The 12,562-nt window shown below is 34.8% G+C and overlaps 1 protein-coding gene across 1 annotated transcript; it reads right to left on the reverse strand.

The window, feature by feature from the left end:
* Positions 1 to 769: 769 nt before the first annotated feature.
* Positions 770 to 10,288, reverse strand: LOTGIDRAFT_233802 (hypothetical protein; the record flags this gene model as incomplete). Its single annotated transcript, XM_009060688.1, has 5 exons — positions 10,219 to 10,288; positions 7,462 to 7,713; positions 6,926 to 7,057; positions 6,377 to 6,600; positions 770 to 2,206 (listed from the first exon to the last, which is right to left on the reverse strand). The coding sequence occupies exons 1-5, from the start codon at positions 10,280 to 10,282 to the stop codon at positions 770 to 772; spliced, it is 2,109 nt and encodes a 702-aa protein (XP_009058936.1). The 5' UTR covers positions 10,283 to 10,288.
* Positions 10,289 to 12,562: the final 2,274 nt, after the last annotated feature.

The raw sequence follows: 12,562 nt of genomic DNA on the forward strand, positions 1-12,562 counted from the left end.
ATCTCGCTGAAGAAACAAATTTAATATCTGACTGTCAAGCAGGTTTTCGGAAAGGATATTCCACAACCGATAACATGTTTGTCTTACAATCCTAATAAATATATATCTAGCATTTGGGAAGAAACTGTATTGTGTTTTTGTAGATTTAAAAAAAGCATTCGACACTGTGTGGCGAACAGGACTCTGGCAGAAATTACTAAAGTGTAATATTCGTGGTAAAATATTCAATGTTATTTATAACCTATATTATGACACTAAATCGTGCGTCAAAATTGGCGATGATATATCTGGATACTTTTCATGTAACACTGGCGTACGCCAGGGAGAAAACTTATCACCATTTTTATTTGCTATCTTTCTAAATGACATTGAAGACTTTTTCACAAACAATGACGTCCGAGAACTCCATCATATTAATTCATTAAACATAACTAACATTGGTTTATATCTTCGATTATTTTTATTGTTATATGCGGATGACACTGTTATTTTGTCTGAAACGGTAAATGATGTGCAAAAATCTTTAGACAGCCTTGAACTTTACTGTAAAACGTGGAAATTACATATCAATTTAGACAAGACTAAGGTTGTTATTTTCTCCAAAGAAAAAATTAAAAATTACAGCACAACTAGACCATTCTAGACCAGATTTACAAAGCCACTATTTCTGGACTTACGTTTGATATCCAAATCACAATTTCAATCACAAATTAATTTGGGGAATCAAAAAAAGCTCCGGCCACAAGATCTAATTATGTTTATTATTTGATTATAATCTGAATGTTGATGTGGGAGGATAGAAAATTTCATCTTGTTGCTGGTCATAATTATACAATCCATCACTACTACCTTGAGATCTGTCTTCAGCTTGTCTAGCAACACCGAGGTGTCGGTTGGGAACAGATTCGGGAGCTCCTGGATGTTGATGTTTGGCCCGTCCATATGAACCATCAATGGTACCCTTTCCAGCAACTGTGATCACTGGCGAGTATTGATTAGCTCTATTAGCGTTAACCGGAAGTTGAGGTTTGTCGATGTGTCGCTTCTGGATTACTGGATCGGTATTAGCAACGTCAGTGAAATGGGCGTTAGACGTAAAAGCCTTGTTTTTGTGTCCCTTCGTCTGTTTAGTTTTTCCGTGGTGAGATTCATTCCGTCTGACAGGAAAACTCCTAGGAAGAGATGTAGTATAGATCTTGCTGAGATCTGGTTGAGACCTTGATTTTAGTCGACTGTCAACCTCATCGTAGCCGAGAGCATCTTTGAGTTTAGGTCGGTAGAGGGCGATGTCGGCTGCCGGTACGGGGGAGGGATACGAGCGGAAGCTGATTAGACAATCGTCAAGAGTCTCTCCTCTATGACTAGCATGACCGGATGTTCGTGATTCATTCCGAACTGGTAGACGTGCCACGTAGGGGTAATCGTCTTGGTTGACTTTGTGGTTAGTTTCATGTCGTGGTTCTTGTGGTGCTATGAAGCGAGTAGAACCTGTGTAAGGATATGGTAATTCTAGGTTGGTGGTATAAGGATAACCAGTGGATGGGGTATAAGCATTGCGGTCTTCGAATTCCCAGTAGTCTCGAAGTGGTACTTCAATCCTTGGTTCCTTGTCGACGTGAGATGATTCGACATAAGGTGTTCTACCCATGTATGTCATAGGATATTCCTCTTGATTCTCAAATCTTGACGAAACATACGGACGCTTATCTAAGGAAGCGCTAGGTCCGTGTCTAACGTTCATGGACTGTGATCGTTTTGGATGGTAAGAGTAAGTTGGAAGAACGTATGGACGTTTGTCGATGGATGCACTTGATCCATCCGTAACATACATTGATTGAGATCTTTGTGGTGCTGAGTGATCTATGTTATAAAATGACTGTGGTCTGTCATCGGTTAGTCCAAAAGGATAATCGCCTTTAGCGAATGAAGCAGATCGTTGAGGTCGATCGATATTAAACGCTTCACGAGATGAGAATCTGCTACTTGGATTTCTTTGAGGGTGGTCCCTGACCCAAACTGCTGGATCGCGGCATGCATTAGCAGAAACTGCAGAAGGATGTTCGGTCTGAAGAGTAGCTGGATCCAGAAGTCTGATTCTATGAGAGTCATGTCGTGTCACTGATGGATGACCGTACAGAGGAAACCAATCTAAACCATGAGACTTCTGACTGTTGTACGAACTATAAAAATCCATCGTTCTTGCAAACTGAAACAAACAAAACATAAAATGACATTATTAGTTGTATAGATCGATACTTACTTTTCCAAAACAGCTGTTCTGACCTCTGATGTGGATAATTCAAGACTGGTGTGGACATCATATATTTTTCTTGTTATTACCCCTTTCAAGATCATTCATTTATCGATTACATTACCCCCTCCTCCCTATGTTTCTTGCAATCTTTATGATGTCGGAGAATATAGGCTGGCTAAATAGAAAGACTGAAATTATAATTGTCCAAAAATTCTATGCTTAACTGCATGGCACCTTGTTACCACCCACAACTTTAAAGATTAGCCCCCGTGAATTACCCCAGGATGAAAACCCCTGATATAGATTAAACTCGTCGTTGATCTGATGCTAGACTGGAAACATCTTAATGAAGTTGTGAGTATTAAGATCTGTATTTCCTCCTCTGTATAAATTGTAAACATATTAGTATTTACAAGTTAAATGAGACAAGATAGTCTAGTATTGATTATATTAAAATTTCATGTCTACGGAACGAGACGAGTTAAAATCACTGTATACTAGAGTTAATAGTGAAATTAATTTTTGTTTTACCTTCTTCTTGAAAGCATTGGACTGGAAATAATTAGTTTAATAAAGGTGCAATGCCTTGCGGTCTGCAATGAGGATAAATATATCAAACAGTTTTGTCATTGCAACGAAATTTAATGGTATTCTTCGATCAATGAAGAGACCTCAAGGCTAGCTAGTCAGCCATCTGAACTTGATAATTTTAGGAGAAACATTCAATGTATTTTCAGTTTGCTACATGTGGCTGCATACTGTTTCTTTAAGGCGAAGAATTGGTTTACATGATTAGTCTAGCGTCATGGCTTCTTCTCTTAAAGACATCTTCCAGATATACCGGACTTCCTTAATTAATACAGCTCTACATTGGATTTTAATATCAAACAACCTATTAATGGCCTGGATGGTGAACCTGCAGGCCAGTTATTATGTGTATCTAAATCCAGATGTAATGGAATATTTCCAGATCACTTTACTAAATATGGTATCTTTATTACTAAAGACATTCACTTGTCAAACTGGCGCGATGGGGTAGTCTTAATATTTATTTCACCAGCTGACTTAAATCACTTTATTAACACTGTATAGTAAACTCTAGGAAAGCTAAATCGGGTTATTAATTAATATATACACATCGTTCAATATTACTGCCAACTTACTATTATGATTGATCATAAGTTTGGACACGGAATAACTCCTTAAGGTCGAAGGGTCAAGGTCAACAGCTTTGGGAAATCTATAAAGTTTTCTTAATATCCGAAAAATCTGTATTGTTCTCTGGCCATTGTATTGTGAATCAGACTGGTATATTAACAACAGTTTCCCGTCTGAGGTCTGCGAGTCCTCTAAAGTGGGTGTATGATTTGCAGGGTTAATTATGAAATATGTATATAAAATTTAAAAAAAAAAACATTTATATATATATGCCTATTTATTTGCTTATAATATCAAAAAAAAAACGACGTCGGGCGGTTATTCAACTCTTGCAAGTGAAAACTACACGCATCGTCGATTTACATACGGTTTGTTATATCTTATACAGCTTTATATTGTTCTGTACCCTTTAAAGGTGTGAATAGACGATGTGCGGTGTTCGATGCGGGATTATAAATACAGCTATTTTAGACTTGTGAAATGATACGGAATTTTATATCCTACTGTTCTGTACGTTATTGGACTAATGAAATGAAATAGAGTTTTATATCCTACTGTTCTTTATCTTATTGAACTAATGAAATGAAATAGAGTTTTATATCCTACTGTTCTTTATCTTATTGGACTAATTAAATGAAATAAAGTTTTATATCCTACTGTTCTGTATCTTATTGGACTAATTAAATGAAATAAAGTTTTATATCCTACTGTTCTCTATCTTGTTGGACTAATGAAATGAAATAGAGTTTTATATCCTACTGTTCTTTATCTTATTGAACTAATGAAATGAAATAGAGTTTTATATCCTACTGTTCTTTATCTTATTGGACTAATGAAATGAAATAAAGTTTTATATCCTACTGTTCAGTATCTTACTGGACTAATGAAATGAAATGGAGTTTTACATCCTTCTGTTCTGTGCCTTATTGGACTAATGAAATGAAATGGAGTTTTACATCCTTCTGTTCTGTGCCTTATTGGACTAATGAAATGAAATGGAGTTTTACATCCTTCTGTTCTGTGCCTTATTGGACTAATGAAATGAAATGGAGTTTTATATCCTACTGTTCTGTGCCTTATTGGACTAATGAAATGAAATGGAGTTTTACATCCTTCTGTTCTGCTCCGTATTGTGCTACAAACATGAGCGTTATGCCTTGCTTGTCAGTATTGTAAAGAATCTAATCAGAGTTTTACGTCATATTGATCTACATATTGATGGACTGATGGACATTCTACTTGCCTGAACTATATATCATTGGATTAATAAAGAAAAGACTATTGAAAGAAGAAAGAGATGTTGTTACAAGTTAAACATAGTTTAATAAATGAATCATACAAAAATATGATTTACAAACAATAATGACTAGATAGACAGAAAATACATACCATGACAACATGCAACTAATTACAGAAAGGGCATTACGTTTAACGGACGTTTCTTATGTCAAGCTTTTTTTGTCAGAGTAGGTCAGGAAATTTATTTAGTATAAATCATAAATCCCTCATTATTTCCATGTTTAAACTATCGCTCTTGACCTAAAGATATAGTCTTAAAGTAGAGGTGACTTGGAATACTTTTCCCAAATGAACCCAACCATTTTTACAATCCCTAAACTAACAAGGATGCTGTAGAAATTTAACAAATATCTTAAAATATTCCTAAAGAATTACTAATATTTCACAATTTCCCCTCCTGCTTCGTAGAAATCAGAAAATAAAAACACAGCCATGACTTCAGGCCCTAACAGTTTTTACACAAACATGTCGAAAATAGCTGTAAATCCCAAAAAGATCATTGCCACGAGGCTTAATAAAAGATCATCTATATTGTGTTTGACAGAAGTCATAAAAATATGGAACACAAGTTAATATAAAATATATATATATAGGTCTGTTGTCTGAAGATCGCATGGAGTGAAACTCAACATGATTCAAGTTCTGCTTGAACATTTCTAAATGCCTAGGCCTACATATTGATAGCTATCATGTGGTCGAAATGACATATTTTTTTTTACGAATTATTGTCTGCCAAATTTTCTACATTTACCCTTCAACGTTATTGAAAAGATTTTCTGATTTAGTTTAATCTATATAATTTTGGACCAGATCTTCTTGAAAACTGGAGAGAGTTACTAAGAAATAGGAAGTATTGAAATGCAATTAAGCAAAACCTGAAATAAGACTCATAAAATATTTAACCGGAAGTACTAATTTCCGCATGACAGGAAGCACTGGATCTCTAGTCAAAAAGTACTGTTAATAAATAACCGGAACTACTCGTTTCCGCATGACAGGAAGTAGTTTGGAGGTGTTTCCAGTAAACATCTATGAACTATCGTCTATAGGTGCTACCAATCTTCAAAAAGAATTAAAATACAACACAATAGATACTAACTAAAATTGGTAAGAATTTATTTATGATATGATGATGATTGCATGGTAGGATATTTACAGATGTGGAATGAAAGTTCAAATTATCACACGTGACAACCAAATTATTAGATATGGCAACCAAATTATGAAGAAGTGTCAACCAAAGTATTCAGATTTGTCAACCGAATTACTCAGAACTGGCAATCGAGTTTTCATTTGTGGGAACCATTTTTTTCGGATATGACAACCAAATTATGCAAATATAAATTAACGCTTTTTGCGGCAGTTTCAGTATGACTTTGATTTTTCGGATATAGCAACCTTAATGTGGCATGATTTAAAGCTAATTTGCAGCATTTCTTTTTAACATCTGATGCTTTTTGAAAATGTGGTCAAACAAAGACAAAACGAAGAGATAAGAAACTACAATAATAAGAACAATATCCAATATAATATGTAGAATGAGACAGGCAGGCATATATATATTCATGCAGAATGAATTAAATGAAGAAATGAAGCCAAGTTCCAGACAAAGTAATCATGCCGAGAGAGAGAGTTAAGGGGAGAGAATCAAATTCCTCCAGATACCTGCTGTCTTCTCAATCTTCTCCTTCTTATAAAGAACACAGCCGCCACGATAACAGCAATAAGTAGGATAACAAACAGACAGGCGACTACAACACCAACTAACTCGGCTGTCGTCAGAGCACAGATATCAGAACCGTCTCCACAATTGTTGTATTCGTTACAGTACAGAGAGTTGTGAATACATCGTCCATTGTTACAGGTAAATTCATCGTTATCGCATACACCTTGAAGACAAAAACATAAAATGGTATAACAATAGTTATTTGGTTCTATTTGCAGTCAAATATCTCGCAACTCAGCTTTACCTGACTCATATCTCTCAGTGGATCAGAATTTCCCTTTTTTTCCATATTTTTCTTCTCTATTGTAATCTACATGTCTTCTATAGCAATTCCGTTCTAATAACGTCATATTTAGCCAATCAAAACGTGGCATGAAGGGTCTGGTCTCTACAATATTGTGGCATATCGGCGGCGAGGAAGCTACCATATAACCGTGCTTTGCTAACTATCTAACAAGTGCTCGTTGATAAAATATATATATACTTACCTTTATGGTAAGCTGTAAAAATCAGTTCAAACTGATCGTGAAAGAATTGTAGATATCGTTGGAAGGCTATCAGAGCGTAGGGAGTTGTTGTAGTGAAAGCTGTACTGGGTGGCAAACTTCCACAATTTTTACCTACAAAACAGAAATTGTTTTAAAAATATACCAAAAAACACTCTTAAATCTTATTCAGTATTTTGTGCTGCTGCTAATGAAATAGGCTGAATTATTCTGACTAGCTTCTACCAAATCATTTTGCAATTGTAACTGAAATACTGAAAGTCAGCTTAGCACTTGAAAGAGCCAGGAATTGATTTTGCCATGGAGTTTTTAAAATTATTCTATATAATAGGATGTCCGTTTGGATGCAATCACACGCCTCTTATCTTTGATTTTGATCTTGTTCATTGGAATTTGGTATTCTAGAAGAGTGGTAAGATATCGTAAAACGGAACAATAGAGTGGAAACAAAGTCCGAATTTCTATCATGTAGCTAGTGTGGCATGGTTAGAGAAGGTATATGAACTGCACGTGCTTACCTATCAATGACCTACTTTTATTACTGAGACCTTCATATACCTCTACATAGTCTCGATCACAACCAAACGGTGTTTCAATTTGTAAATGACGAAAGTAGAAGACTAAGTTCTTGCCACTGGGTGATTTGATATATAAAGCACAGTTGTTGTTTCTCAACCCACTAGCCTCGGGTCGTCTGAGTAGCAATCGTCCACTCTCGATAGATTCTGAGTCCATATTCACCGTCTGACCACACTGTTCATCCATAATATCTAGAAACAATTACAGAAAAATAAATTGATACTTGTCTTCTTTGGGCGAATTAATATCCGAACACTAAGACGCAAAACTCTGATTAATCTCTTATTAATCAATGATAGTATTATAGTTGTAAGTTGCTGAGTAGTTTAATCTTACGAGATAAATAAATATCACGGATAATACGACAATGTATTTACATTAATAGGTTAGTGTGCACAATATTTATCAAGATTATTCTCATGTCTCTAGGGGGTATTTAACTTTAAACTAATGATAGGTCCACATGAGTCTTATTAATACCACAGTTTAGCATTATTCTATAACTGTTTATCTCTGACATTCATCTTCAGACCCGAAGGAGTCACGATTCCACAGAGATAATCCGCAATCTAGTCCCGAAAGAAGCACATCAATAACCCTGTCAATTGAATTCATCGAAACAAAGATTGCGACTATCAGAATCTGAGAGCAGGTGGGTTTTCAACGCATGAAGCATATCGAAAACTGTTATCAATTACGTTGCTCTTGTCCTACTTTATAAATAAAACAATATCAACGAAATGAACGATTAGAATCTGTGATCATCAAATGTCTTAGAAGTTGGTTGATTTGTGGAGAAGACAGAAGGATGATTTGTGGAGAAGACAGAAGGATGATTTGTGGAGAAGACAGAAGGATGATTTGTGGAGAAGACAGAAGGATCCAATGAATGCTGTCTGTCGCTTAAAGTATGTATTGGCTAGTTATTAATACTGCTACAGTTGTCCTTAATGGTTAGTAGGAATGTGTGGAAACGTTGGGTTTGTGGTGATGAAGATCTAATGATAATGTGGTTAATACCCCAGCGATCTATAATGAATAGTTGTACTAGAAAAGTGGAGTATAAATCAGTATATAAATACAGTCTCCATGCTATTAATATTCAGACTTGACAGAATTAATTGTTTCGTTCCTGTTTTAATCATAGAAACACTGTCATTTGTTGTACTTTGTTTGTGTGGGGGCTACCAGTGTACAATTTGTATAGATATAGTTAGAAAGCGAAAGCAAGTGACAGATGTTTCTTTTCGAAAATTTTGTGCATCTTCTAATGTCATGATACCATATACCACCACTATTAGTTTTATAGCTAGTCAACATTAATTATACTAAATATTGAATTTATGTAATCTCGATTCAAGAAATTCCTACCAATTTTGTCACCGAAACAAAGATATCAGAACTAATTTAGTAATTAAACATTAATTAATATTTCTTATTGATTGGTTTCAAAAATTGTCATCAGTTCATCCATCAACGGCCGTAGAGACTGAATGACTGGGTGAGTGAGTATTTGAATTGACGATCTATCTTCATTCTTCTATCCCGGGGTCACTAAAGTATCTCTTAATTAGGCTGTAAATCAATTTCTAATTACACAGGAGAATAAAGATGCAAATTCAAATGATGACGAAGTCGTAAAATACATTTCATGTTTTCAACTCCTCAGTAGTGATAATTTGATTAACGTTGATCGCTTTACAATCGAGATGGTAGTAGGGTAGGAATGGTGTGTGTCAAGCTATAACAAGAATTATATAGGAGACGGAGGGTGATAATGTGAAAAGAAATTAGTTGCGGAAGCAGGTTTTAATATAATATAAATATGAGATGAAATGAAGTTTTACTTCGCTTCTCCAGTGTGGGTAAATAATGCCATGCAGTGGGCAATAGGGGAAAATGATGTAGTACAATATTATACATTATGTAAATCTATTAACTGGAATTTTGATACAGACAGTGTTTATCAAATGCTATAAGGAATCATAAGATATATGGATATACTATTTCTAAATTTACAAAAGGGATCGTAAAGAGGCTTTCTAAAAATTATTTGTATAGTGGATACTGATATCATCCATTTGCATCATTCCAATTTTCAATCAGACGTCTGTTACTATCGCAAAGGTTCTTATATCAATTTCTCCTATACACAAAAAGTTACAAAACTTTCTTACAACCCCTTTAACGCAACGTTTCGTATGCATATACAGACAGTTTTATCAAGAGCTGGTCAATGGTTTTCAATATTACTGATCTAAGAATAATTATGAACTGTGTAAACCTGTATGGTTATTGTATTAATACAAGATATGATATAAAGTCTATTAGTTCCAGGGACAGTTTAGACGTGAAATAAATCACTTTTTAATAGGCATCTCATCATTATTCTCGTATTTCAATACACAGAATATTACTAGTACAAATAGAATGATACTGGCTACAGTTTAAACCCGTCGTATCAGATAATTAATATATAAATGAATTCAAAAATTAGAAAATAAAAGAATTCAAAAAATTAACATACACAGGCTGTATAGAATACATGAACCTCAGTTTCTTACAATTCCCATGGTTACATTAGCGCACAAAGAATTGATTGAACGAATTGTGAAAAATAAATGAGTTAAAATAAATCAATTAAATAAATTAAAATAGAAGAAAATATTATAAAATAAGAGAAATAATAAACTTACAAGTAGGTATAGACGCAGAAATAAAATTTGGTAAAAAAGTAAAAATAATAGTTAAAGTCCTCATGATGGTTGTTGACAGTTGAATGAAGATATTCTTTCTGTTGAGTGTTGATACCAATTATAACCAATTAATACAGTTATTGCATAGTTTCTACTGTGATGTACGAGCTGTCAATCAAGATGTATTAAACTCTATTAACTGATTAAACTATCAACTATTTACCTTCCTTCATCCCTAATAGTCCGAATTGTCTGAGATCTAAGATGTCTGAAGCGAGGACAATGACAATGAAGAGGTTTACACCCTATTATCTGCACGGGCTAATGAAATGAAATGGAATTTGAACACCATACTATTAAACTCTTGATGCTGAATGAGATGACTGAAGCAAGTATATACATTGTATATTTGTTATTCCTTATATCGTAAATATCTTGATAATTTGTATTGGGAAACGTGCACGTTTTGGTCGCTTTTTGATGTTGATGAATTATAGTTAGCTTAATAAACTCTGCATGGAATTGCTCGTATTCCTTTGAATAATGAAATGCAACACGCCGCAAAACACCTTTTCATACAATAATAAAAATGTCATATAAATTAAAGCATTCAAAGAGAAGGTGACATATACAGAGAGATTCGGATTAACGACTCGCTTGAATGAATGTAACCGTAAATGGCATGTTTGACACAAGGTAACCAAGTTGTTCCCGAGTTATGAGAGCGAGGGTGTGATAACTACCAGTGGTCGAACTTGTTTCGTTGTTTATTAGACACTATTTAATAGCCTAGAATTAAGGAGAGATTGAATTGTTTTTACAAGTTTATTAGTGTAACTATAATTTCAAATATTTTCAAGCAATCCGATTGGTTGATATATTGATAACAGGTCTGGCAACCAATCAGATTTTAATAAAGTTTAATAAAAATTATGATGTTTGTGACAGCAAGACCCGTGAGTATCACTGTGAGGACACGAACTTTTCCGAGATGGAAATAATGAAAATAATATGAAATAATACTTTTAATTATTAAAACATCTTCATTTGGCTAACTTGTCATTGGCTTACTGACATTAGCTTAATGGACAAGTGACGGGCGTGGGAAGAGAAATTCTACGATCAGCTACGCATGTCTAATCTTTGCATGCGAAACGGAACGCACGCTAGTCACAATAGTGACAAAACTGTTCTCAATTTTATAGTTCAAGGGAGGTAACTGGTAAAAATACTATTTATATAATGTTAACAATTCAAGGGAGTGAACTGGTCACAAAAGTTACCAACCCCAGTAATTAAAAATACGAGGATGGTACCAGTATGATGAGAATGAGTTTGACTAAACTGCATGACTCCTCACCCACAATTACTGCTCAATTTAACACAAAAATAGGGAAACAAAACACAGTAATATTATAGGCCTAATATTATAGGCCCATCATATTATTGTGATAACAACAAGCCACGTCACATGTGCTTAACCCTATTTTAACGGTGGAAACATGTAGTGGTCTGCTTTTACTAGCTCAAAAAATTCATGGTCATGATATATTGAATTTTTGTTTTGTCCAGAAACTAAAAGTATTGGGGCATATTGGAAAGTTTCCAACGAGATTTCTTGAAATAAATGTTATAGAAGATTTTGTGATTGAACAAGGAAAGAGATGGCAAATGATTTGGACATGAAATGAAAAATAAAATGAATGGAGTTTTACGTCCTACCTTTCTGCAATATGTGGGCTAATGAAGACGGGCAACACCATGCGGGGAGGACAGCGGCATAAATCTGCTCTGTCGAGGGATCTGTAACGTGCACAGCCTATAGCAACCGAACGACTATGGCAAATGAATTGGAGGAGTCTTTCCTGTTTATCATGTAGGCCTAAGTTCTGTGATCAGTTCCCTCTGGTGAACTGTTGAAATTGTACTAAAATATTTTCACCAGTTACCTCCCTTGAACTATTAAAATTGGTCGGTCAAATCACATTTTAGGTTTTTTACAATCCAACCATTGTCGTGTTTTTTTCTGTATGATGAGCTGCTATGATGGGTGTGGCACCAGACAGGGTATGCTTACTCTTCTAGACACCTGGTAAGACCATTATTATGTTAATCATTGTTTAGCCACCATTTATGCGTGAAAGGATCCGCCCTCTTAAATTTCCAGAAATATTGGTTTGTTTGATTCGTTAGGTCGAGCTTAAATTGATCTGGACGTATTTCATGACTTATATAGTAGTGGCGGGTGTCGCGTGTGATGCAGACCATGTTTACTCTTATCTTCATTATACAATTTTTACTCTCAAGTTTGCGATGAATCCCTTATATTTGTTGTGTATGTTGA

Source organism: Lottia gigantea, assembly GCF_000327385.1.
Source record: "Lottia gigantea unplaced genomic scaffold LOTGIsca_44, whole genome shotgun sequence".
Lineage (NCBI taxonomy): Eukaryota > Metazoa > Mollusca > Gastropoda > Lottiidae > Lottia > Lottia gigantea.